This window comes from Crinia signifera, chromosome 1, assembly GCF_055691185.1.
Source record: "Crinia signifera chromosome 1, ASM5569118v1, whole genome shotgun sequence".
Classification (NCBI taxonomy): domain Eukaryota; kingdom Metazoa; phylum Chordata; class Amphibia; order Anura; family Myobatrachidae; genus Crinia; species Crinia signifera.
Genome location: NC_139217.1, coordinates 459,141,552 through 459,167,710, shown reverse-complemented (window position 1 = coordinate 459,167,710; position 26,159 = coordinate 459,141,552). Strand labels below are relative to the sequence as shown.

General features: G+C 45.2%; 1 protein-coding gene across 2 annotated transcripts in view; it reads right to left on the bottom strand.

Moving 5' to 3' along the window:
* The window catches only part of WDR7 (WD repeat domain 7), a 298,065-nt gene extending 274,332 nt beyond the window's left edge, over nucleotides 1–23,733 (bottom strand). For both annotated transcript variants that reach the window (XM_083155233.1, XM_083155236.1), the window contains exons 1-8: nucleotides 23,423–23,733; nucleotides 14,737–14,904; nucleotides 13,129–13,235; nucleotides 10,294–10,372; nucleotides 9,943–10,117; nucleotides 9,648–9,724; nucleotides 5,340–5,459; nucleotides 396–541 (exon numbers count right to left, since the gene is read on the bottom strand). In XM_083155233.1, the coding sequence (XP_083011359.1) occupies nucleotides 396–541; nucleotides 5,340–5,459; nucleotides 9,648–9,724; nucleotides 9,943–10,117; nucleotides 10,294–10,372; nucleotides 13,129–13,235; nucleotides 14,737–14,895 (863 nt within the window). In that variant the 5' untranslated portion in view covers nucleotides 14,896–14,904; nucleotides 23,423–23,733. The remainder of the gene's footprint in view (nucleotides 1–395; nucleotides 542–5,339; nucleotides 5,460–9,647; nucleotides 9,725–9,942; nucleotides 10,118–10,293; nucleotides 10,373–13,128; nucleotides 13,236–14,736; nucleotides 14,905–23,422) is intronic.
* Between the last annotated feature and the right edge of the window lie 2,426 nt (nucleotides 23,734–26,159).

Below are 26,159 nucleotides of genomic sequence, written 5' to 3'. Positions count from 1 at the left end.
TGCATACCGGCATTGACCAACACCGTATGCATAAAGAATTCTGCAAAGGACGGCTCTTGCGGTAAGAGACATCCTTTGCGATGATAGGACTTCCGGGTTCTGCATCCAGAGTCTTATCTGCTCATGCGTCGAGTGATGCGCCACCGGGGATGCTGGGAAGGATCTGCTTGGATCCCTCACAGCAGGGGAAGTGCGATAGAAGCCCATAGGCTGATTTTAAAATTGTGTTGCCCACCGCATTCAGGCAGTACATTCCGGACTTGGTGCATATAGGGGCTGTGGCCAAACCACCGAAAACTGCATTTTCTGAGGCTTGGCCACATTTTTTACTTTGCTGCATCTCGCCCTGTATGATGTGTAAAGGAGCTTTGACTAAACAGTAATCAGACTCTCACTTGGCTGGAAGTTTGTAAATATAGCTTTGTCCGTCTTCAGTCCAGATGATAACTTTATCTGCGGATATGAAGTCCCCTCCTGTCCACGTCTGACCATCCTCATTTGGGACAGAGCACAGCAGAGAATAATCTCCGGCATCAAACACCTAGAAAAGAAGTGGCGACACGAAACACGGTATTCATCCAAAGTGGCAACAAAATTTGTCTATGTTCAACTGAGAAGGAAAACGGTTGTCAGGGAAATTTGGTGTAAAGAACCCAGCAAAAACTCTACAGCAGAGGAAAAAAAAAAAAAAAAGCACTACAGATAGAGAACATATGAGGAGATAATAAGCCAGGAGTGTTACGGATAACGGACATTAGCATGATCGCATAAAATAAATAGTAAGAGGACACGTTCTAAACTTGGAGAGCGCCAGCAACAATGCTTCTGCTGGAACAGCTACTTGTGGAAGGAAGAGAAACTATAGTTAAGGAAACCTGTTTGGACATTTATTTCCCTTGAACCATAGGGGTGACAGAGACAAAATTCAGCCATTTTTGACAGGAAGTTGCTGTTTGAGGATGTTAACCGTACATTTTCTGGGAGTTTCAGGAAAAACACAGAAGTTTTCATGTAAGTCGCGGGATGTCAGCTCCGGCCTCGATCAGACTAATTCGATTGCCCAGGAAGAGTGGTATCTGGGTTACGCATGTACTAAACACAGTGGAAAAATGCTGTGGATAATATCACTTCCGGCTGCTGAAGCATTCTATGCCCAGGACAAGGCATGGACTGCCTATAAAATAAGTTTTCTGCCTATATAATAATCTGTGCTTATACACTGGACGTTGAGCTAATGCAGCTGCATTATATTGGAGGTTGATAATGACGCAAACACCCTATTTGTACATTCCATTTAATATTCAAACAATTGGATTTTGATATTGTTTGATTCCAGGGAATTGATATTTATGTTCATTAATTGTATTGCATTGGAATTTTATTTACAGTTATATTGTTATTAAAAATAGGATATACTTATGTGATGTCTTTTTTTGACACTTGGTTAATTCTTGTGTTATTACTAAAAAAGAAATGGGTTTGAGTGGTGCGCTATCAACAGCAGCTGGTACTGGGTTGTCAAGCCCAAATTATAGGACAAAAAAGAAAAAGGTGTGTACCAGCGCTGGCTGTACAAATATATAGACCAGACGGTTTCTCAAAAACTTATAAACAATTTCTTAGTATACACATATATAAAAACACATTATATAAAATATAATCTAGCTATAGAGCACAAGATGTTTTGTCTAAACAATACGGAGCTCCACATATAGTGGCTTTTCTTTGCTGAATGAATACTCAAATATGTATTACCATCTGATGTATGACTGGTTTTTCAGTAAATATACCAGAAGAGGGTGATGATGAAGTCCCAAGGTATAGTTCCTTTATAGAAATATAGATGGTCTCCCTATTCGGCGTCTTCTCCTTTAAGCTGGAATAAATTAGGAATTTGCAGGAATCCCATTATTTGTAATCCAAATGAAATCAGGAGGTCATGGACGTCAGTGTAGGTAGAGATCTCACTTGGTGGCAGATGGACAAATATCATTCAAGTGGCTCAACGCGTTTCCCCGGATGTTTACTGTCCGGCTTCCTCAGGAGCAAGTGCTCCTGAGGAAGCCGGACAGTAAACATCCGCTCCTGAGGAAGCCGGACAGTAAACATCCGCTCCTGAGGAAGCCGGACAGTAAACATCCGCTCCTGAGGAAGCCGGACAGTAAACATCCGCTCCTGAGGAAGCCGGACAGTAAACATCCGGGGAAACGCGTTGAGCCACTTGAATGATATTTGTCCATCTGCCACCAAGTGATGTCCCTACTCCCACTGACGTCCATGACCTCCTGATTTCATTTGGATTACAAATAATGGGATTTCTGCAAATTCCTAATTCATTACAGAAGTGCACTGGTAATACTGTACCCTAATAAGTTGTCAGCGGAGCAAGGGATGGAGGCGTCTGGCGGCTCTGGTGTGTGAGAATTGCAGGGTCAGACAGTGGTATTGATGCTACGGTCAGCGGCTGGAAGGCATGTGATTTGCACGCAACGCGATTGGGACCTAGTATTTTCAGCACATCCTTTTTGAACTGTGCGATGGGATGGGCGTGGGAGCGCCTGTAAAATGCACCGTGTATGGCAGGGCTGGGCAATTGCGGCCCTCCAGATGTTGAGGAACTACACATCCCAGCATGCCTTGCATCAGTTTCAGCATGGCCACATAGCAAAACTACTGCAAAGCATCCTGGGATGTGTAGTTCCTCAACATCTGGAGGGCCGCAATTGCCCAGCCCTGGTGTATGGGCACCGTAAGTCCCAAAGCATGAAAATCAGTGCGATGGTGGACAGAGGATTTAAGACATTTTCCAGTCTAAAGAAACTATGGATGCACGTATAGTAGGTTGAGGAGCACATATGATCCATGTTTTAGTTCAAGGAACTTGGTCCTGGGAAGAGAGTCAAAGGTCCTCAAATGCAAGAGACTTGCTGGCAGTATGGAAAGCGATATGTTGTCTCACAGAAAAGATTCAGAAGTCCCACCTGAGAGTGATGTCAGACAATGGGACAGTGGTCTCCCACACAAATCATCAAGGTGGAACAAGGAGAAGAATACTGATGGCCGCCTCAGAGAAGATCACGCATTGGGCAGAAAGCAATCGGCTATCCATATCGGCAGTATATATTCCGGGGCCAGAGAACATAGTCGCAGACTTAAGTCGAAAGAAGATTCTCCCAGGAGAATGGGAATTGAATGCGGAAGTGTTCAAAATGATTGTGAGGCAATTTGGCGAAACAGAGGTAGATCTAATGGCTTATTATTCCAACAGGAAGGTGAACAACTTTTATTCAAAGTATTATCATCCTCAAACATTAGCTCTGGATGCATTCTCGATACAATGGCAGTTCAACCTCAGTTATGTCTTACCACCTATACCCATAATAAACAGGATCCTGAAGAAGATCAGGGAAGGTCAGGTGGAAGTACTGGCAATCCTACCCTTTGGCCGAGAAGGTTCACAAATGCTCTCAAGATGTCAACTCAAGAGCCTTGGGGTCTACCCAACAGACCAGACCTTCTGTGTGAGGGGACGATTTTACATCCAGATCTGGCAATATTTTGTGTAAATGTATGGAGGTTGAGCGGCAGATTTTGAAACATTATGGACTTGTCCCGTCAAGTGGCTGATATAATGTTGAAGGCAAGGAAAGATGTATCCTCCTTGGCATACTACAAAGTGTGGAACAGATTTATGGCCTGGGGTAAGTTCTAGGAAAACTTTTTTGAAATACCCAATGCCAAGGTATTACAATTCCTACTCGAGGGATTTGAGTTAGCGAGGGATTTGAGTTAAGTCTATCAACTGCTACTATCAAATCACAGATATCGACTTTTCGTGTTCTGCTGGATCGTAGACTGGTAGAAGAGAAGCTGGTTAAGAGATTTTAATAATTCATCCTCCTTTGAAATCCTTGGTAGCCCCATGGGACTTGAATCTAGTACTGAATATCCAATCGAATCATCCGTTTGAACCCTTAACAGACATTTCGCTTAAACTTCTTACATGGAAGGTGGTCTTCTTTGGCCGGAAGAGTGAGTGTATTGCAGGCCCTTTGGATAGAGGAACCATACTTAGTTATCTTTCTGGACAGAGTGGTCCTGAGAAGGAATCCAGATTTCTTGCCTAAAGTCATATCAGCCTTACACCTCAACCAGGAGATCACTTTACCAAGTTTCTCTTCAAATCCAGAGAATGAAGAGCAAAGGACCTGGCATATGTTAGATCTGGTTCGAGCTATATCCATACACCTGGAAAGAACTTGTTCATTCAGAAATACAAAGCATCTTTTTGTAATAACGGAAGGTGCTAAGAAAAAGGTCTAGTTCCGGCTAAACAGACGATTTCTCCGTGGATTAAAGACATGATCTTGTTTCCTTACGACCAAGAATGCAAAGCGGCACCTCCAATAGTGAAGGCACATTCTACTCGGGCAGTTTCCACCGCCTTGGCTAGAAGTGCAAAAACTTTGGTGGCTGAGATTAGCCAGGCAGCGACATGGTCTAATTTTAACTAATCACTATGCACTAAATGGGGGACGTTTACGAAGATATAAATTCTAATTCACATGTGATGTTGGTATGGGCAACCAATCAGATCCTGTCTACTATCTTCTAGAGCGTGCCAAACTGAGGCCCTCCAGCTGTTGTGAAACTACACATCCCAGCATGCTTTGCCACAGTTTTAGCATTCCCCAATAGCAAAACTGTGGCAAGGCATGGTGGGACTTGTAGTTTCACAACAGCTGGACTGCCATAGTTTGGCCATGCCTATTCTAGAGGGTAGTAAATAAATAAGGGGTCGATTCTGATTGGTTGGCCATAGTAACATCACATGTGACGTAAAATACACATCTTAGTACATTTCCCCCATTGTGTCATCTGCCCACTTTGGGAATCATGTTCCTGATGAAGCTCGGTCAGGAAAGTAATCCTCTCAGGGAATACATTTTACATGCATATATTATGGTCTCCGTCCCGTTTGTTCTATGCTTATGGCAGCCATCATTTCCCCTCCCTTAAGTATTTGTTTTCTTCACGGACCTTTATGACAGAGACACTGGAAAGACACAGGGGAGAGGGAGGTGGAGTCTATTATACCCAAGGTGGCCGTCACTGAAAAAGGTTCTGTCTGAACTAGGAGGAGGAGGGGAATGTCCCAGTGTCATGGCCGCCATGGGATCTCTAGGAAGAAAAGGAATTATCGGCGAGTAGAATTTGCAACTATACAAAGCTTATTAGATGTCCGATACAAAGATCTTAATATGTAATAAAATAATTTAATATAATAAATCAAGATGTCCTTTATAACTAGTGGTTTATTCTTTTTTTTTCATCCTTACCCTCCAATATTTAGCACATACGACCAGAAGGGACCTCTGTGTGAACGCACAGATAGAGATGCTTTGGCAGTTCTGACAATAAATAGGTTTAGATTCCTCTTCAAATACTGGTTCAGTGTCCTACAAGAAAGATACAAACATCTTGGTTATGGTGAATGAAGTGACTCTACAGCCTCAGGGCAGCGCAGAAACTACAGAAGAAATACATGGTTGTTATTAGGATTCCTTTAGAGCAGGGGTGGCCAAATCTGTCCTCAAGATCTACCAGCAGTTGCTGTACCTCAGCCAACCTGTGGATCTATAGTAGGAATGACTGCAGCATGTATGAAAATGAGACAGTTAGTAATGACTACAGCTGTGCATCAGCTAGGCCCTCTGGGACATGTGACAGCAATGACTACAGCTGTGCACCAACTAGGGGATTTGGGACATGTGACAGTTAGTAATGACTGCAAGTGTGCACCAGCCAGGTGATCTGGGACATATGACAGTTAGTAATGACTACAGCTGTGCACCAGCTAGGTGATATGGGACATGTGGCAGTTAGTAATGACTACAGCTGTGCATCAGCTAGGCCCTCTGGGACATGTGACAGTAATGACTACAGCTGTGCACCAACTAGGGGATTTGGGACATGTGACAGTTAGTAATGACTGCAAGTGTGCACCAGCCAGGTGATCTGGGACATATGACAGTTAGTAATGACTACAGCTGTGCACCAGCTAGGTGATATGGGACATGTGGCAGTTAGTAATGACTACAGCTGTGCATCAGCTAGGTGATCTGGGACATGTGGCAGTTAGTAATGACTACAGCTGTGCATCAGCTAGGCCCTCTGGGACATGTGACAGTAATGACTACAGCTGTGCACCAACTAGGGGATTTGGGACATGTGACAGTTAGTAATGACTGCAAGTGTGCACCAGCTAGGTGATCTGGGACATATGACAGTTAGTTATGACTGCAAGTGTGCACCAGCTAGGTCAGTGACGGCTAATGGGCCCCATACATCAGCAATTAATTGTGACAATCCTCAGATCTGGAGATGATTGTCACAATTAATCTTTAATGTGTGGGCTCCCTCTTATGGCGATCCCAATCAAAGCCAATCGATTGCTGAATCAGGTTTTTAAGCATGCTTAATAATCTGGTATTATCTGCGGTTCTTTTTTATATGTGTGGGCATTTCAGTTTCGTCTTCTTCTATTTAAATTATGAAAAGAAGTAAAACAGCTGAAATGACAATCGATTGAGGTGATGTATGGCCACTTTCCAGATATGAAGATGCAATCTTTAGATGGGAAAAATCTGCCGATCACTGAAATAAATCTGTAATGTGTGGGCAAGTCAAATAGATTGTAGAAACCATTTATCTTGCCAAAAAAATCACTGGATCTGGAAAACCATTAATTGTGATTGCTGTTGTATGGGGCCCATAACCTTGACACTCCAGCTGTTGTTGAACTACACATCCCAGCATGCCTTGCATCAGTTTTAGCATGGTCAAATAGTAAAACTGTAGCAGGACATGCTGGGATGTGTAGTTCAACAACAGCTGGAGTGTCAAGGTTAGCCATCACTGAGCTAGGTGATCTTGGACATGTGACAGTTAGTAATGACTACAGCTGTGCACCAGCTAGGTGATCTAGGACATGTGACAGTTAGTAATGACTACAGCTGTGCACCGGCTAGGTGATCTGGGACATGTGACAGTTAGTAATGACTACAGCTGTGCACCAGCTAGGTGATCTGAGACATGTGACAGTTAGTAATGACTACAGCTGTGCACCAGCTAGGTGATCTGGGACATGTGACAGTTAGTAATGACTACAGCTGTGCACCAGCTAGGTGATCTGGGGCATGTGACAGTTAGTAATGACTACAGCTGTGCACCAGCTAGGTGATCTGGGACATGTGACAGTTAGTAATGACTACAGCTGTGCACCAGCTAGGTGATCTGGGGTATGTGACAGTTAGTAATGACTACAGCTGTGCACCAGCTAGGTGATCTGGAAACGTGGACCGTTGGTAGATCTTGAGGACCGGTTGGCCACCCCTGCTTTAGAGTATTTTTTTTTGCTAAAATTCCGTTAAAATTCAGTTCGGATCAAACACCCGAAGATCCCAAATCTACCATGTCTACTTGCAGAAGCTTGCTGTACCTGCAGTAGGAAAACGTGGCACTGTGTGATTATAAAAATTCTAAGGATTGCTAAAATTCCGTTAAAATTCAGTTCGGATCAAACACCCGAAGATCCCAAATCTACCATGTCTACTTGCAGAAGCTTGCTGTACCTGCAGTAGGAAAACGTGGCACTGTGTGATTATAAAAATTCTAAGGAATAGTATGCAAAGCTTCACTCACCTAGAATGATTAACAAAACCAGGGGTGACACAAGACCATACAATAAACAAACTTGCAGATAGAGTGGCCAATCCCGCGACAGGGATCGACCAAATCCCGGGATTGGAGTATCCAACCCCAGGATTTCAGAATTAGATTGAGCATGTTCCTGACCCTAGTGTGGGCTCTGCGCAGCATGAAAGTCAGAGGTCACGCTGCGCAGGCCGCACTGCCGCATCCCTACTCCTGATGCATGCACCTGGATGCACCGGGCAACCCTGCACTGCACTCGGACGCCCACCCATGTAAGTAAATGTGCAGGGCGGCCGGTGTGGGGGGGGGGGGGGGGGGGGGGGGGCTTTTTTTTTTTTATTTGGATGCCAATCCCGGGATTGATAGAAACAATGCCCAGTGGTTTGGCACCCCTACTCGCAGACCTCAATTTATTTGTGCACAACTGCAATCTGATCGTTCTTTTGTGCATGAACAATGGAAGGTAATTAAAGTACACATAAAACATACTAAATAGAGCAGGGCTGGCTAAACCTGTCCTCAGGATCTACCAATGATCCATGTTTCCAAATCCCCTAGCTGGTGCACAGCTGTAGTCATTACTAACTGTCACTTGTCCTGAATCCCCTAGCTGGTGCACAGCTGTAGTCATTACTAACTGTCACATGTCCCAGATCACCTAGCTGGTACTAAGCTGTAGTCATTACTAACTGCCACATGTCCCAGATCACCTAGCCGGTGCACAGCTGTAGTCATTACTAACTGTCACATGTCCTGAATCCCCTAGCTGGTGCACAGCTGTAGTCATTACTAACTGTCACATGTCCCAGATCACCTAGCTGGTACTAAGCTGTAGTCATTACTAACTGTCACATGTCCTGAATCCCCTAGCTGGTGCACAGCTGTAGTCATTACTAACTGTCACTTGTCCTGAATCCCCTAGCTGGTGCACAGCTGTAGTCATTACTAACTGTCACATGTCCTGAATCCTCTAGCTGGTGCACATCTGTAGTCATTACTAACTGTCACATGTCCTGAATCCCCTAGCTGTGCACAGCTGTAGTCATTACTAACTGTCACATGTCCTGAGATCCCTAGCTGGTGCACAGCTGTAGTCATTACTAACTGTCACATGTCCTGAATCCCCTAGCTGGTGCACAGCTGTAGTCATTACTAACTGTCACATTTCCCTGATCACCTAGCTGGTGCACAGCTGTTGTCATTACTAACAGTCACATTTTCAAACCTGCTGCATTCATTCCCTACTATAGATCCACTGGTTGTCTGAGAAACATGAACTGATGTTAGATCTTGATAACAGGTTTGGCCACAAGCTATAGAGGTTACAGTTAATAGTAGGTGTAGGCCGCATGCAGCTATTCCGCTGCTGCAGAACTATACATCACAGCAGGCGGGGAAGTGTAGTTCTCGAGAAGCTTGAGTGCCGGATGCTGCTTACCCATTGCAATAACCACTCCTGCACAGAATCAAATCAGGACTTCACAAAGCTCATGAATGTGCCTTATGCCAATCTTCCGCTTCATTCCACAACTTCGACTACAGATTCCAATATCCGCACTATTGACAATTGTAGAATATCACAATGCAACCTTCCCAGCACCCCCAGAGCTGTACACCTGCCAAGTCTAAGCGTGTGGCTCAGCCTTCTGCGATTCATAACCTGCACACTGTCATATCAGCAAGGCTACTGAGTAATATGATCCGTCTATCTGGACAAAGCACTGAATGATGGTTCGCAGATGACTGAGGGCTCTGAATGGCAAGTGTCCCCGGTTAGGTCTGGTGAACTATTTCTGTCACCATTTACAATCGCAGATTTGATAATGCAGTGATTTGCCAGGGTATGCCAAGAATGTTAGTTCCATAATATTTATCAGGACAGGATTGTATATATTTGACGTACCAGGTAGCAGAAACCCATGATCACTAACCTGCATGCGGTGAACCTCCGCTGTGATAATCCACACCTTCAGGATTCCAGTGACCGAAACCGCTACAACCGTATCTTCTGTGATGCAACATTAAAGAAAGTAAACAAATATCCGTTAACATGAAGCCGACAGACACATGCAGCATTTAAACTTAACGCCATATTTAACAAAATAGTCTGAAAACAATAACGTTTAGAACAACCCCTAAATCAGCACAGGAAAGCTTTAGCCGCCCCCCCCCCCCCCCCCCCCCCCACGTGAACAGTGCATGCGACGGACAGCCTTCTAGAGATACCCTGTGTTCTGTGCGAGCGGATGATGCTCATCGAGCTGATCCAGTCGGGAGAGATCTTTGATACAAGTGTGTAGAGAACATCGAGGCTGCTGGCGTCCACAACAAGGACTTCTGGGTAGTGGCCGTGACACAGTAACCGCCCCTCTCGCTGCGTTCCAACGGAGAACTGGTAGAACTGAGGAAAGGAAGATAAACTTTAAACCTCACCTAAACAAGGATCCCACAGAAAAAACTCAACAGCCCCATTTGCGGAGAATGGGCTAATTCAGGAATAGGTTATGTCACATAATAATTTATATTACATTGGTCAGTGGTTTGCTTCCATCTCATATGTAATAATGGAACACTCACCTGTATACCAGTGTGCGTACAAGCTAATTTGGTAAATTCTACACATCTTCCGTCATTCACATCCCAAAGACACATCTCACTGGAAGCAGAAAAGGACAGGTCAATGTGGGCTAAGTCATCGCACAGTCCATAGAGAATACACAGAATGGGAAAGGAGTTAGGGGTAACTATAGGGGCGCACATATAGGACTTATGTTAAATGTTGAATGATTCTAAAGAGAGGAATATATGTTCTTTTTTATATATATATATATATATATATATATATATATATATATATATATATATATATATATATATGCATAAATGGAGTATGGACAGGCGTGGCTTAGAATGGAGTAACAAGTGGTCATGTGTTTACACATATAGAGCTTCTCAGTGGCGGCTACTACATTTGTAGAGCAAGAATGCTGTTGCTGGTCCTCTAGGGAGAAGAGAGGGAAGGCTCTGCCGTTTAGGCCCCGGCACCAGCAAAATGGTCTGTACTGGGACATTCCGGATGGTGTAATCGTTAGTGTTACAGCCTCACAGCAGTGAGGTCATGGATTAGATTCCACCATGGCCCTAACTGTGTGGAGTTTGTATATTCTTCCCAATACAAAATAAACAAATATTTTGTAACCGTAATCAGGTAAATCCAAAATAACCAGCATTGACAGATAGATGACGTGTATAACATAGATATTCTTTTCAAGAGTCCCATAATGCACCACATGGACATCCATATATGGTGGTTGTTTTCTGCCTTAAATGAAAGCGACATAATCAAACGAGCAGAATGCTTTCTTTCCAGAAAGGAGGACAACTTGGAATCATCTCCAGATCATAACATGAAGTATTGCTTCAGAACTGTAGACACCGTTTGTACGTATGGGAGCCAGATATCAACTTCCCTGTGCGTTTTTCTGCCCAGTCCATAGAAAATAAGAAGGTAAGTTCAACAGGATCGGGTCTGGGGTTACCCATTGTGACAGTATTGTCTTTTTTGTGGCTGCCTAGAAACATTCATGTTCTACCTGTGTCTATAAAGTGGCTGTATTGTTCTTTGTCCCATAATCCCAAAACACTTTGCGGTACTTGTGACTTATCTGGGCGCCCGATGTTGAAATTGTATGCCAGTACCCTAAGCATGCGATTTGATGCGATTTGACGCGATTTCCCTTGAAGAGAAAATCGCGTTGCATTGTATGCTATTGTATTGCATGCGATGCAATTTGATGCGATTTTAATATGTACAGGCACCCAGATGCCTGTTTCATATGTGAAATGGCCCCCCAGACCCCATTTTTAATTGTATACCCACCCTGATGGCTAAATGCCCCCCATTGTTAACGCCACCCCACTATCAAGCCAATCCGAAGCGTGGCGAGCGCAGCGGTACGCGTCCTCCGACCTTTTCATACCCCTACTATCCACGTCGGCGTGGAGTTGATTTTATATAGTGTGGCGAGCGCAGTGAGCCACCGAGCCCGAAGCGTGGCGAGCCCCGCGAGGGGACGTGGATACCTTCACAGGTATCCGCGTCCCCTCGCGGGCTTCACAGGTATCCGCTGCGCTCGCCACACTATATAAAATCAACTCCACGCCGACGTGGATAGTGGGGGTATGAAAAGGTCGGAGGACGCGTACCGCTGCGCTCGCCACGCTTCGGATTGGCGTTGATAGTGGGGTGGCGTTAACAATGGGGGGCATTTAGCCATCAGGGTGGGTATACAATTAAAAATGGGGTCTGGGGGGCCATTTCACATATGAAACAGGCATCTGGGTGCCTTTACATATTAAAATCGCGTCAAATCTCGTCAAATCGCATCGCATGCAATCTGATTGTATGCGATGCAATTTGATGCGATTTTTAGGTGCGATGAAGAAAATCGGGCGCCCAGATAAGTCACAAGTACCCACTTTGCTAACAGCCCCCCCAGTATATTATTGTCTTTACAATGGTCGTAGTTGAACACATTGGGACAGTTGTACTAAGCCTTGGAAGGTGATAAAGAGGGGAGAGAGAAACTACCAACCAACCAGCTGCTAACTGATACCGGGTGAAATAGGGTATGAGCTTAATGTAATCATTAGACAGCAATCCCTTGCAAAGTATATAACGTCTTTATTACCCAAGAACTAGTTACATTGAGAGCATCCACAATAAAACAGATAACGGACTTATAAAGTATAAACTCCTAGGCATTGTGCGACACACAGTATACACACAGAGTAGCCCTGCAATCACAGGTCTCAGAGCATGTAAGAGCAAACATCGCCACCTGCAGGTAACTAAAATTGTTACACTCTATACAGACAAATTAATGTAATTTACATGAATTCATGTTCAATTCAAGTTTGTGGGCACTATTCAATGCGGCCGGCGTTAAACGGCGGGCGCTTGCCAAAAATAAACGGCCCTCGCCATTTAACCCCTGTGCCAGCTGCTCACCGTATTCAATGCTCTGGGGGAATCCCCGCTGTCAGATGACGGCGAGGATTCCCTCAAACAGCCAGGTTCGTGGCTAATGCAGGGAGCCCGCTGCATTATTTTGCCACGAGCCTCGCTGTTTTCACGACCGCACATGCCGTTTCACAGCAAGGTAGAAACGGCGTGTGCAGGGGGGGTCAGTGGAATACTGACCCGCAAACTGACTGCGAGCAGTCAGCACTGCTCACTGTTACAGCTCGCAAAAAACATTGAATATACTCCTATGTGTTTTTTATTAAAAGCCTGAAGCAATGTGTGGTTATATTAAAGACGAACTCCGCCACGACTCACGGTAGCCGTATAATTTACAGTTGGGGGCACATGGAAAAACCACAGAACCCCGGAGCGATGAGACTACTCACCCACTCTCTGACGCGCTGACTATATACTGCCGGTCACTGGATGCACAGGCTTTGGAAAGACAGGTAATGGAAGCGGTGTGGCCAAACAGCAAGGCCCGAGGGTTGATCTGCAAGTCAAAAAGAAAAAACGTAATCCTAAAACTGAACGATCGCTAGCTCTGCGCCGTCCTACACAGGTGTCTAACGCAACGAATCATGAATGCTATACATAATATGAGAGAATACAGACACACGGCCTGTTGCTGGACTTGGAATCAGGGAAGGATGCTGACATTACAGTACCGTCTGTTCTCTAGCAACATGTTATGAGTGATAGGCTACAGATGGCAGCTTCTACTGTGTGTAGGCAGGACGTGTACCCTGAAACCGCCAACTGAAAGCATACAGATATCACAAAATGCATGACTTTGGTCACAGTGACATTATGTACACTGAATACAGGACACTTAAAGCTGAACGATGATGTTGGAAAAATGGAAATGTGCCACTTCCGCCTGTCCGAAGTCCTGGCGCTGTCATCACCCCCCACCCCCAGCTGGAAAGTTTGTGTAAGGGGTTTGGTAGAAGGGACTTCAGGCTTCCTAGAGAGAGGGTCCTTGACACCATCTCTGGAATCAGAAGGCTCCTTAGTGAGCGACAATCTTCAGTCCAACCCAAGCTACAAGGCACCTTTATTCCAGAGTTCAACCAAAACTACCCCCAGGGAACACAGTCTTCAACTAGCCCAAGCTAGGTGCATCTAATAACTTAAGCTGGCCATACAAAAGGTCCGACTTGTCTGATGCACAAGTCGGACCTGATTTCCTTTAAACATCCCCCGGCAGCTCCCTGGGAGGGATCCTTCTGACTTGGCAGTTGATGTACCATTTTTTGATATGCGATTTATAGCATGTAAAAATAATCCCAGGGAGCTTCCGGGGGAGTTCAAGGGAAATCAGCCCCGATGTGCCGCTGATGGTCTGATTCCGATTGATGTTATGTGCTGCACATAAGATCAATAGAATCGGACGCGATGCACGCAGGAACGCACATCGGAACGAATCAAAGGTCAAATACCTCTAATTTGGGACGATTTTACCTGATATATTGTCCCAATCCATCAGAATCAATTGAAATTGGCCAAATCTGACCTTTTATATGGGCACCTTTAGGAAAGGGGCTGCACTACAGGGTTACACTTTTGTCCTTGGTTAGCCGCAGGGTTTGTAGGGAGTGTGTGTGTGTGTGTGTGTGTGTGTGTAGTAAGAAACATAGGAGTTGATGTATCAAGCAGTGAAAATAATGGAGAAGTGGACTAGTAAAACAGTTCTCCATAGCAACCAATCAAAATCTAACTATCATGTTACAGAATGCTATCTCAAAGCTCACTGGTTGCTATGAGCAACTTCTCCACTCTTGATACATTAATACCATAGAGTGTAAGCTCCACTGGGGCGGGGATTGATGTGAAAGCGCTGCGGAATAGCTTTGTGCTACATTAATAACTGGTAATAATAATAATAATAATCATAACTGAGGCAACAAGCGGACACTCCGCGTGGATGATGCAACAGACAGACGGGCAGCGCTGCAGCAGGAACGGCTCAGTCCATAGATGATGATACTCACTACCAGGTCCGGTGAGAGATCCCACAGGCAGATCTGTCCGTCGTGGCATCCTGTTATGACGGTTGCTAGATCATCCATTACCAGCACTGTGGATATACAGTGTGTGGGAGCCTTACGTCCCCATAGGACAATGGGAAGGACGAGACTGTTCCCAGTCATTTTCTACACCTAGCAGAGAGAAAGTGAGAGGGGAGAACCAGTGAATACAATGTACTGAAGCACCAATGAGCTGCTGAGCAAGAGATATACCGACATTAATACTCAGGACACAAATATGAATGAAAACAGGCGTCAAGTAGACAGCTCGCACTCACCGTCCGTCCCAACCCTCACTCACTCCCTACAGGGTACACTCACAATGTAAAGCACATGAGAACAGCGCTGCCGCTCCATTACTTCGCCCTCTCACAGACTCTCTGTACAATGTTCCACTATACTTCCTGACTCACTATTCAACTTATCCAGGTTCTAACGTTTGGATGGCTCAGAGTAGAGGCAACACATCACATAGGGGATCATTCAGACCTGCCCGCTAGGCTGAGTTTATTCGGAGCCTTGCAAGCAGGTTAACGGCGACCGCATATCCTCCCTTCCGCCACCTGTATCCCCCCCGATACGCTGCGAGCGGATGAGTATGCTTATACAAAGGAAAAATCATTCAATGGTTACTCAGCATCGAATGAATTTTTCCACTGCTCGCAGCCGAAATGGAGCCCAGGGCTTACTTTTTGGATGCACGTTGTTCTCCAAATTTTGGGAGGGTGTTGATGTCATGTGACATCAGCCGACCGCCCCAAGCACGCAGGGGAACACCTGCGTTCCCTCGGGCCCGTCTGGGAAGTTCTATGGCCGCGCCCACTGGTTTTGTGTACACGCCCATGATACACTGGTGAGTGAGAATCTCGCCAAATTCGTTTGCAGCGGGAGTTCTGCGCATGCGAATTAGCACCTGCTCGCAGATGCCCACCATTGACAAAGGGGCAGAATTCGCTGCTCTACGAGCAGGGCTGAATCGGCCCTATAGTGGGCTACAGCATGTTAGAGCTGCGTAAAGGTATTGGGGGTTATTTTGGTTCACTCTTTCTGACAAATTCCTTCTTAGATGGACAAAACCATGCTGCACTGCAGGTGGGGCAGATGTTACTTGTGCAGAGAATTAGATTTGGGCGGGGTTTTACTTCAAAGTGAGATCTACATAACAGTGTAAAAATAAAGCAGCCAGTATTTACCCTGCACAGAAACAAAATAACTCACCCAAATCTAATTCTCTCTGCACATTTACATCTGCCCCACCCCCCTGCAGTGCACATGGTTTTGTCCATCTAAGAAGGATTTTGTCAGAAAGAGTGAACTAGAATAAGGCCCAGGGTGCTCTTCCACATTGCTAGCAATAACCTCCATAGACCTAACAGCAAATGTAGGCATTAACTGTAAGGGCCGATTCAGTTGTGGCACGTGCCTCCTGCAGGGTGTGTATACTAATGGGAGACTGTCACCTATCAAATTGTTGCTCCAAGCAGACACCCATTAGTAGTTAACACACCTGAGAGCTCCAGGTTTAGCCGCACAAGGCGATCAAATACGTCAAAGGAGGGAGTGGGCTCTCAAACAATGGACTTTTAAACACATGGGGGGGGGGGGTGGCTCAATTGTGGCGCACACCACCTGCTAGCCGTCTAAAGGAACGGGCATCTATCGGGGCTATTCAATGGTTTCTCCAATAGACACACATTTTCTTTTACAGCCTCTGGAGGTGTGAGAACAAAATGTGATTGAAGTCCGTACGTTGGGCGTCCAAAGCTCCATAACCCAGAGTCTTAACACGCCCAAATAGCATCTTTAGCAGAGTTTAGTTCTAATAGATGCCTAATTGTTTAGACAGCCAGCATGGGGAGTGCATCATAAGTAAATCACCCCTAAGGGTCTTTGTGAATAATGCAACAGTGCTTAGTCAGTCTCCAACCAGATTCTTAACAATGACACTTGGCTGGAAACATTTATTTTAAGGATCTCTGTTCTACTGAGAAGTCTAGACATTTCTTAAATACAGCACATTGACAAACCCCAGTTTTAAAAGTAACCTCCACCCCTTTAAAGGAAAACTACCAAACAGTAGCTTTAATGAAAAGGTTAGGACCAGAACTAGGATTATAGATGGTCCCAGGATGGGGGATGATGGCTAGGAATTTCTGGAAACAAGGTATGGCAGCCAATAACCATAATGTATTGCAGCAAAACCTCCCGCGGTTACACAAGGAGAATTGGTGATGGCGGCTATTGCTCGTTAAGCTTTCAACTAGGTATACAATCTATTTATCTTCTGGCCTGTGCCCTCCAGCTTTCATTGGCAACGCCATCTGGCCAATCAGCAGGAAGACTGATCTTGTCAGATGCACTGAACCATTACGGGATACTGAGAACCGCCCCCAGTTTGGAGGTGCATTTTAATGATCGTCGGGTGTACGGTGGACACACAAATGGATTATTTTATTTTTAAAATCCACAGGGCTGAATATATAATTCTCACCACCACGACAGAGATTGGAGGTAGTGTTCATTCTAGCACCCGCTATCTTTGAAAACCCATGTAGTTCCTCTTCCCTGCCTGGGGTGTCGCCGTCTGCTGTAATGCGTCCAGCAGAGTGTGGTCTGTATATCAGCAATGATATACAAACCAGACATGTGCTAGAAACACCACAGCAGACAGCAACACCCCAGGCAGGGAAGAGGAACTGCATGGATTTTCAAATATAGCGGGTGCTAGAATGAACACTAGGAGGTTTGAGCAGATAGGGGCTGGGGGTGGGTTGGAAAGTTTGTGGGCTAAAAACTGTCACAGGTGAAAGTGAAAGTAACTGTCACAATCTCAAAGTGAAAGTAAAAACGGTCACAGCTCAAAGTGAAAGTACACTGCAGAATCTATCATTTTGAAGGGCTTTTAACTAGTGTATTTATAAAGTACCAGCATATTCAGTTACAGTTTACATGAGACTGGGTAACAGCAATCATTCCCTGGTAAAAATCATTCGCCAGCACATTACTGCGGCTGGAACCTGCACAAGGCAACAAGCTCATGAAGGGTACAAGACTAGATTCCATTGAAGGCATTTAAACACTGTGGCAACGGCACTTTGCACCCTTTGCAATTAATAGCATTGACCCCATAGAAGTGAGAGGGCCCTGCTCGCAATGTCACCTGATTTACAGCATGGAGTAAACCATGAGAATAAGCTAGTCTCTTTCATGGTCTAAATTTGGATCACTTGCATTCTTTCCTCGCAAAAACACAAGTCTCTTGTATGTAGTCCGGGCTCTCTATCGGGACTGGGAGGATTCCATTCGCTGTGGAGTAGAACGTAAGCAAACACAACAGGGAGGGTTCCAGAGGTCTGTGCATATCTCAAACCAAAACACTCAAACTAAACTGTATTCGGTATTTAGCACAAACACAGCAGTGACAGTGTGATGAATCGCACACTTCAGGACACACAAACAGCACAGGGAACATGGGGCACTAGAGGCAGACGGAACCCAATAATGACTCTGCTGTATAGTACTTTATAGAAATAGGAACATTCCCAAAATATATTAGAATATCCTGCTTTTGGTTGCGGTAAGAATCTTTGCTAAAAGATAAATGAAGTAAGTGTGGTGGGTTTTAAAAATGGCAACGACATGGAGTGCCAAACTGCTGCGTCAATAGGAGTGCCATTTTCAATGCAGTTGCAGGCACAACAGGGCACTGAGGAAAGTAGAGCCCCAAACTCCTTATATACGGCTGGGGAGGCTGCAATCAGCTTTTTAAATCTCATGGGGTCATCTGCAAACAACGATACATTGGCACCCCTATGCTAAGGAGCAGGGAGTCTCAAGAGCCTTCATAACAACTTCCGGACTTGTGAATCTTCCCTCCAACATGCACAATAATCAGTTAAAATACAAAACCAAAAATTGGAATTTCAAAACTACATTTTCATTTCTGCTACTTAAACGCGCATGGGCAGTTTCCTTTCCTTCTACAGTTGTAGATGCCACCTTTCTTATACCCCTTTCACACCGCACTTAAACGTTATATTGCGTTTTTTTCCATTTCAAAACACTTAATGCTGCAGTGGGAAAGCGCCAGAGTTGATTTACCGGTTAAAGATAACCGGTATTTCAAAACGTTTAAAAAGCAGAGTCCTACACGTTTCAGAGCCGTTTTTTATGCAGTGAGAATGGCTCTGAAACGGTATTTAGTAGAAACAACAGACTACAGACCTGTGATAGGCTGTCCCCTGCATTCTACCTTGAAATGTGTTCAGGGGATTAAACGGGTTGACTGAAGTGAATGGTACGTAAACGGTATTTACAATGGTAATCTACTGCAATGTGAAGTCTTAGACCCGTTTTAAATACCGTTTAAAAATACCAGTTTTTTAAATGTTTTGTCAGTGTGAAAGCGGTACTACTAATAATAATAATAATAATAATAATATTTATATAGCACTTTTCTCCCAATAGGACTCAAAGTGCTTTACCATTGTCTTTACAGTCTTTTCTGGTGTCTCCATAGAGAAACATATGGTCCCCACCCAAAGCCTTAAATCATCACAAAATATAGGCAGATAGACCTGCGCCTCTTCCTGCAGCCTGGTGCTACTGTGTGCCAGCTCGCTGACTAACCATCTTGCTCCATTCATGACCCCAGAACTGACTCTGTACTGCCCACCTTAGCATTTGGCCAAGAACAATTTGCATTTGAACATTCTATTTCCGCTTATTATTGTGCTGGTGTGCAGGGACATAGGTGCATAACAGTGTCTAGGGTGACAGGCAAACGACTGGCATGGGTTTTTCACTTTTTTTGGTCAATGTCAACATCTGAGCAGGTGGATCCTCAATTAGGGCCAGACGTACTAAGCTTGAAAAGTGATAAACCAATAGGCAATCAGTTTCTAACTGCCATGTTACAGACAGTGGGGTAGATATATTAAGCTCGGTGAAGTGATAAAGTGTCTGGTTTTTATCACTGGCCAATCAGCTCCTACCTGTCAATTTTCAAGCCAAGCCTGTAACTTCATAGTTAGGAACTGATTGGCCGGTGATAAAAACTAGACACTTTATCACTTCACTGAGCTTAATAAACCTGCCTCTGTTTGAAAAATGACAGGAGCTGATTGGTTAGTGGTTAATCACTCTCCATGTCATAGTACAGTGTACCGCTCCACTCGACAAACATAAAAAGTCCCAAAACAATGAAAAATATAACGTGAAAAACTCATGTCGACAATAGCGTTGTGGACACTTTATCTATGTAGACCTTATGTTGTCAACCTATAAACAAGATGCAGTGCTGGGCAGGGGAAGCTGCCTGTGGAAGACATCCAAATTGGCATTTTTACAGCAATAGATATCAGCGAGAGTGCACTGTACAACAGGTAATCAGACATTCCAACGACTCGAACAATCTCAGCAACTAGCATCGGGATCTGCGTTACTCCGTTATCTGTCCCTACTGAAGACAAACACACTGCCAGCCAGGAAATGCTATTTTGCTATTAATGGAATAACAATTAAAATCTTTATCGCTCATCGACACTGCAGACAGCACTGGTTACTAATCTGCAGTTTTCAGTTCTTCATATCTCAAACGTCCATGTATATATGGGTGTGGTACAGGGATCCGACAGTCGGGATCCCGTCAGTCATTAGCCCGACGTCGGGATCCTGACTGGCCGGACCCAGACAGCATGGCGAGCGCAACAAAGCCCCTTGTGGGCTCGCTGCACTCACCACCTATTCAATTCTCACTCTATGGGGGTCGTGGACCCCCACGAGGGAAAATAGCCAACGGCCGTCGGGAACCCGACGGTCGGTGTTTTGACAGTCGGGATCCCGACCGGCACCCGTATATATATATAACGGCACAGATGGATACAACCTTAATCACACAGGTTTATTAAATGGGAAGTAGAAAATCCCCAAAACACATGCTCAGCTTATTTAATACAATTGCTTCGGGGGCAGATTCATTCAGCACAGAGATATTCAATAAAGTGTTGCACTTAACCCGGAATCTGTTATAAGAAATATTATTGTAGGACCTTACTACATTGTGCACCAAGCTATACATTAAAGGATCTAATGCTAGAAAGAGCCACTACGACAACACGCAGTGACAATCATTTCTAAAAACAGCTGTAAGACTATCCCAGTTTGACAATACTACCTTTGAACTTTGTCGACGGCTGTCACTATAAAGTGGAGGCACAGCACATATTGCACTTTTAGAATTAAGCATTCTAAGATTACTATTATCAATCAACAAAAATCTACAACAGAGATGAGGTTGAATGAAATAAAAAACAAAAGTAAAAAAAAAAAAAATTGCATTATGCTCTTGTGCAAAGAACTTCTCCAGCATTTTTCGATTACATAAATAAATATAATACAGGTACACTACCGATAATCGGTCACCCTCGGTTCCTGAATATCAGTTGTATCAGTCCGGCATCCACAGCATCCCTCAGCCGCTCCCCTCCCACCCCTGTGCAGAAAAAAAGGACCCACAGACTCACTAAATCACTGATCATTTTTAAAAGTAGGTTGAAACACAGTCATTAACTGAAACAGAAACAGCTGTGTGAGATGTTTACAACTTGGTGAGGACCAGCTAAACTCGGCTGCGGTTAAGGCTGTGTCACAGGACATATATGCCATGGCAAGACACAAGCACAGCAACAAGAGTCATGGTAGTTGTACTGCATCAGCAAGGTCTCTCCATAGCAAATATTTCAAAGCAGACTGAGCTTTCAAGATGTGCTGTTCAAGCACTTTTGAAGAAGCACAGAGAAGCGGGCAACGTTAAAGACCGTATACACAGGGATCAACCAAGGAAACTGAGTGCATCAGATGACTGACACATCATGCTAGCTTCTCTTCGAAATCGGAAGATGTCCTGCATTACTATCAGCTCATAACTGTCAGAAACCAGGGGGGACCCACGTACACCCTCCTACTCTTTAAAAATCCTGGCTAGAAGTGATCTTTATGGAAGAACTGAAAAAAAAAAAAAACATAACTTTGATGTGGAAACAAGGCCAAGCAGCTCAACTATGCATGGTGCAAAAAATTGTCAGTAGACTGAGGAGTAAAAATTTGAAATATTTGGCTATAACAGAAGTAGTTTGTTCAATGTAGGGCTGGAGATCGGCACATTAATGACTGCAGACAACTGTGAAGCATGGTGGAGGTTTCTTGCAAGTTTGGGGGTACATTTAAGCAAATGGAGGGCATTATAGGTGTCCATAATGGGATCCATCATGCTGTAAAATCAGGGAGGCATCTAAATGTCATTTAGAACTATATTCTGTGAAAAGAAGATGAAGAAGTCCTGGAAGGGATGATAGGGTCCACTCTGTAGCCTGATCTCACCACCATTGAGTCTCTTTGGTATTACATAAGGAGACAGAAGGATCTGAGCAAGCCTACATCCATAGATCTGTGGTTAGTTCACGATGTTCCAAGTTCCTTCAGAAATGTGTGAAGTGTACCTAGAACAATTGCTGCTGCTTTGAAGTCAAAGGGTGTCACACCAAATATTATTGTTATTTATGCAGGATACCCAGCACAACATTGTGAGCAACGGTGGATGGATGGGTGGTGGCCATATTTCATTCTGCAGCATGACCCTCGCTATCGATGTCTTTAGTTGGCCCTGACCGAAGAGCTGATTGGGAATGTCACACACACTCATTCATTAGTAAAATGTAGGTCAGTGATTCAACTTTTGCGAAGAACGGCAATTAGGAAAAAAAAAATTAAGGTTAATTGTGCTCATATGTCATCCTTGGGTTCAGTTATGTGCAAGAGGACTTGGCTACGATTCGGACTGTCCACATGTTGATTTGGTCCAGGAACACTAACCCGAGGCACCCCTGCAAGCAGCCCAAGCCCCATGGTACACTGCACCCAGTTTGGGAACTATTGGACGGGACTAAGTAAAAACTGGACCCGGATAAGACACCGGAACGCCGGACCAGACATCAAACTCTGCATTCCGGAGCTTATAGTGTCTGGTCCGAGGGGTGTCCCATGCGGGGGGTGTCTTGTCCGGGGGGATACCTGTGATTGCTCACACCAGGGACATGGGGAAGGGGAGATTACAGCCTCCCCGTGTGGTCTGGAACGTTCCAGTTTTTATTACACCCCCGGACCATGCGGTGAGGCTGTATTCTCCCCCCTCTCCTCTCCCAGGTGACAGGTGCGAGAGCAGCCCCATCAGATGGAGCACCCCCGGACAGGACACCCCCGGACCGGATACTACAAGCTCCGGAATGCAGAGTTTGATGTCCAGTCCGGCATTCCAGTGTCTTATCCGATTCCGGATTTTACCCATACCCCTATTGGACTACGCATATTCCGTGATGGATGCAGACAACAAGGAAGGCACAAGCCTCCAACTCAAGAATATAATTATATATATATCCCCTCAGCTGATATATTGGACAATATATTGTCTTGAGATAAACTGGAACAACAAATGGTCCACATCACCCCCTGGTCAGATAGATAGACAGATAGATGCTCTAGACAGGATGATAATAACCATAAGTCCCAGCATGACCAGATAAACATCCCAACAGCAATGCACTGAGGAATACACATACTCAGCAGTTAGAGGCTAAGGGTCTGCATTACTCACCTGTGCCGCCTCCTCTCCCCTCAGTAATGGAGCCTGCACCTCACCGGTACCCCACTACTCTCCCAAAACACCAGCTGACTGTTTCTATGGCGATGACACCCCGCTTTACGGCCGGTGTCGCGCCCGCCGGAGACAGCTGGGGTCTGAGGCGCAGTCACATGAGCTGTCACCGGGTGCGCTGCTCAGATTCACTGCGCATATCAATAAAGTTTCCAAACGAATTGAAAAAAAAAGGAAAATAAACGACTTCGGAAAATGGGAGTAGCAAGGACTCGTTGTCCGATAGGCGGGGCTTGTGGTGTAACAGTCGTTGTGGGAGCTGATTGGTTGTGAATCTCGGTAGGAGACGTTATGGTTAGGGCAATTGAAGATGACGTCAAGTGCTCCGCCCACTGTTAAACTCTGGACGTTCTCTTAAAAGGGAGTCCTCAGGCGCCATCTTGTTTATTGGCAAAATGATAGGTAAATCAAAATGTAGTTACATTAGGACAGGGGTTCTCAAACTCGGTCCTCAGGACTCCTCACAGTTCACGTTTTCCAGGTCACCTAGATTCACTGACACATTTTATTAGATCCACAGGTGTAGCTAATTATTTCACTTGTGATCCTGTGAGATCTGCAAAACATGCACTGCGTGGGGTAATGAGGACCGAGTTTGAGAACCTGTGCATTAGGGTCACCACCTTTGTGTTGAGAGGTTGCTGGACAGTAGCCCACAACTTGATACACACAGCCAACCCATTGACTCAGTCCCGCCCTTGATCCACCCACTTACACGTCACACACTCGAGTACCCATTACACGTTATGCCACACACGTGATACCCATTACGTTACGCCACAGACCCCGATGCCCATTACATGCTAAGCCATACACCGTGATGCCCATTACACATTATGCCCGGACTCACCAAATTTCTCATAACTAGGGACAAAATGGACAGTGCACGCCAAAGGCACGCGCCCCAAAAAATGTACACCGTAATGCCTATTACAGACGTCACACAACCATTACATAGTATACCACATGCCCCACACTGTAATGCCCATTACACAACACAACGTTATGCTCATTACACGTTACTCCTCACATGATGCCCATTACATCACACACACACACTGTAATGTCCATTACACATTATGCCTCACACCAAGATGCCTATTACACATTATGCAACACATCATGATGCCCATTACACATTATGCGACGCACCGTGTTGCCCATTACATATTATGCAATATGTATAATATGTAAGAGAAAGTAAAAAAGCTGCATACACAGGGTGACAGGGGCATACACAGGGTGATAGGGGCATACACAGGGTGAAGGGGGCCTACACAGGGTGACGAGGCCATACACAGGGTGACAAGGGCATACACAGGGTGACAGGTGCATACACAGGGTGATGAGGGCATACACAGGGTGACGAGGGCATACACAGGGTGACAGTGGCATACACAGGGTGAAGGGGCCATACACAGGGTGACGAGGCCATACACAGGGTGACAAGGGCATACACAGGGTGACAGGTGCATACACAGGGTGATGAAGGCATACACAGGGTGACGGGGGCATACACAGGGTGATGGCGGCATACACAGGGTGACGGGGGCATACACAGAGTGACAGATGAAGGGACAGTAGGAGAGAGGGATAGGGTTACATATACACTGTGTGACAGGGGCAAAGCTTACAAAAATTCCCCACCATGTGACAGACTTCAGAGAACCCGAACCTCCGAGCCCCCACCCAGGTGACAGCCACAGTACAGACCCTCTCTCCTCAGACCAGGTGCTGCTTGCATGCCTGCTCTTCTATGGTCCCGCAGTCCTTCTGTTCTGTTCTTGGAGCAGGGCAGGTGGGAGCTTGTGACCCTGCAAACAGGCGCATTGAGGGGTGAAGATCACTTCACTGGGAGAGATAGCCACGGCACGGGACCTGCTCCTCAGACCTGGCATTTCAAATATTGCACTGCTTCACGAGCCGATAGGAGCTCGTGGTCTGGGCTACCAATCAGGAGTGGCAGTGATGGTGTGGCTCCTGATTGGCTGCCATTGGACCACGAGCTCCTATTGGCTCGCGAAGCAGTGCAATATTTGAAATGCCAGGTCTGAGGAGCAGGTCCCGTGCCGTGGCTATCTCTCCCAGGGAACTGATCTCCACCCCTACGATTGTCCAAAATACACTAACATTTTGTGGCATACCAGCCCCAAAACATTGGTGTACTTTGGACATGCTTTATTATTGGTACTTATGTATTATCTGGGCTCCCGATTTTTTCATTGCATGCCACTATTTAAAGCATGCGATGCGATGCGATTTTTTATTGTAAAGACCCGATTTTTAATTGTATAGTCACCCATGGGTGATTTCATACCCCACTATCCAACTACACATGGAGTTGATTTTATATAGTGTGGCGAGCGCAGCGAGCCACTGTGCCCTAAGCGTGGCGAGCGCACGTAGATAACTTTACATGTATTCTGCGTCCGCTCGCCACGCTTCGGGCTCGGTGGCTCGCTGCGCTCGCCACACTATATAAAGTCAACTCCATGCATAATTGGATAGTGGGGGTATGAAATCACCCATGGGTGACTATACAATTAAAAATTGGGTCTTTACAATGAAAAATTGCATCGCATGAATTGTATGCCACTATATTGCATGCGATGCGATGCGATGAAAAAAATCAGGCGCTCAGATATTACATAAGTACCTTATTATTTAACTATTGATC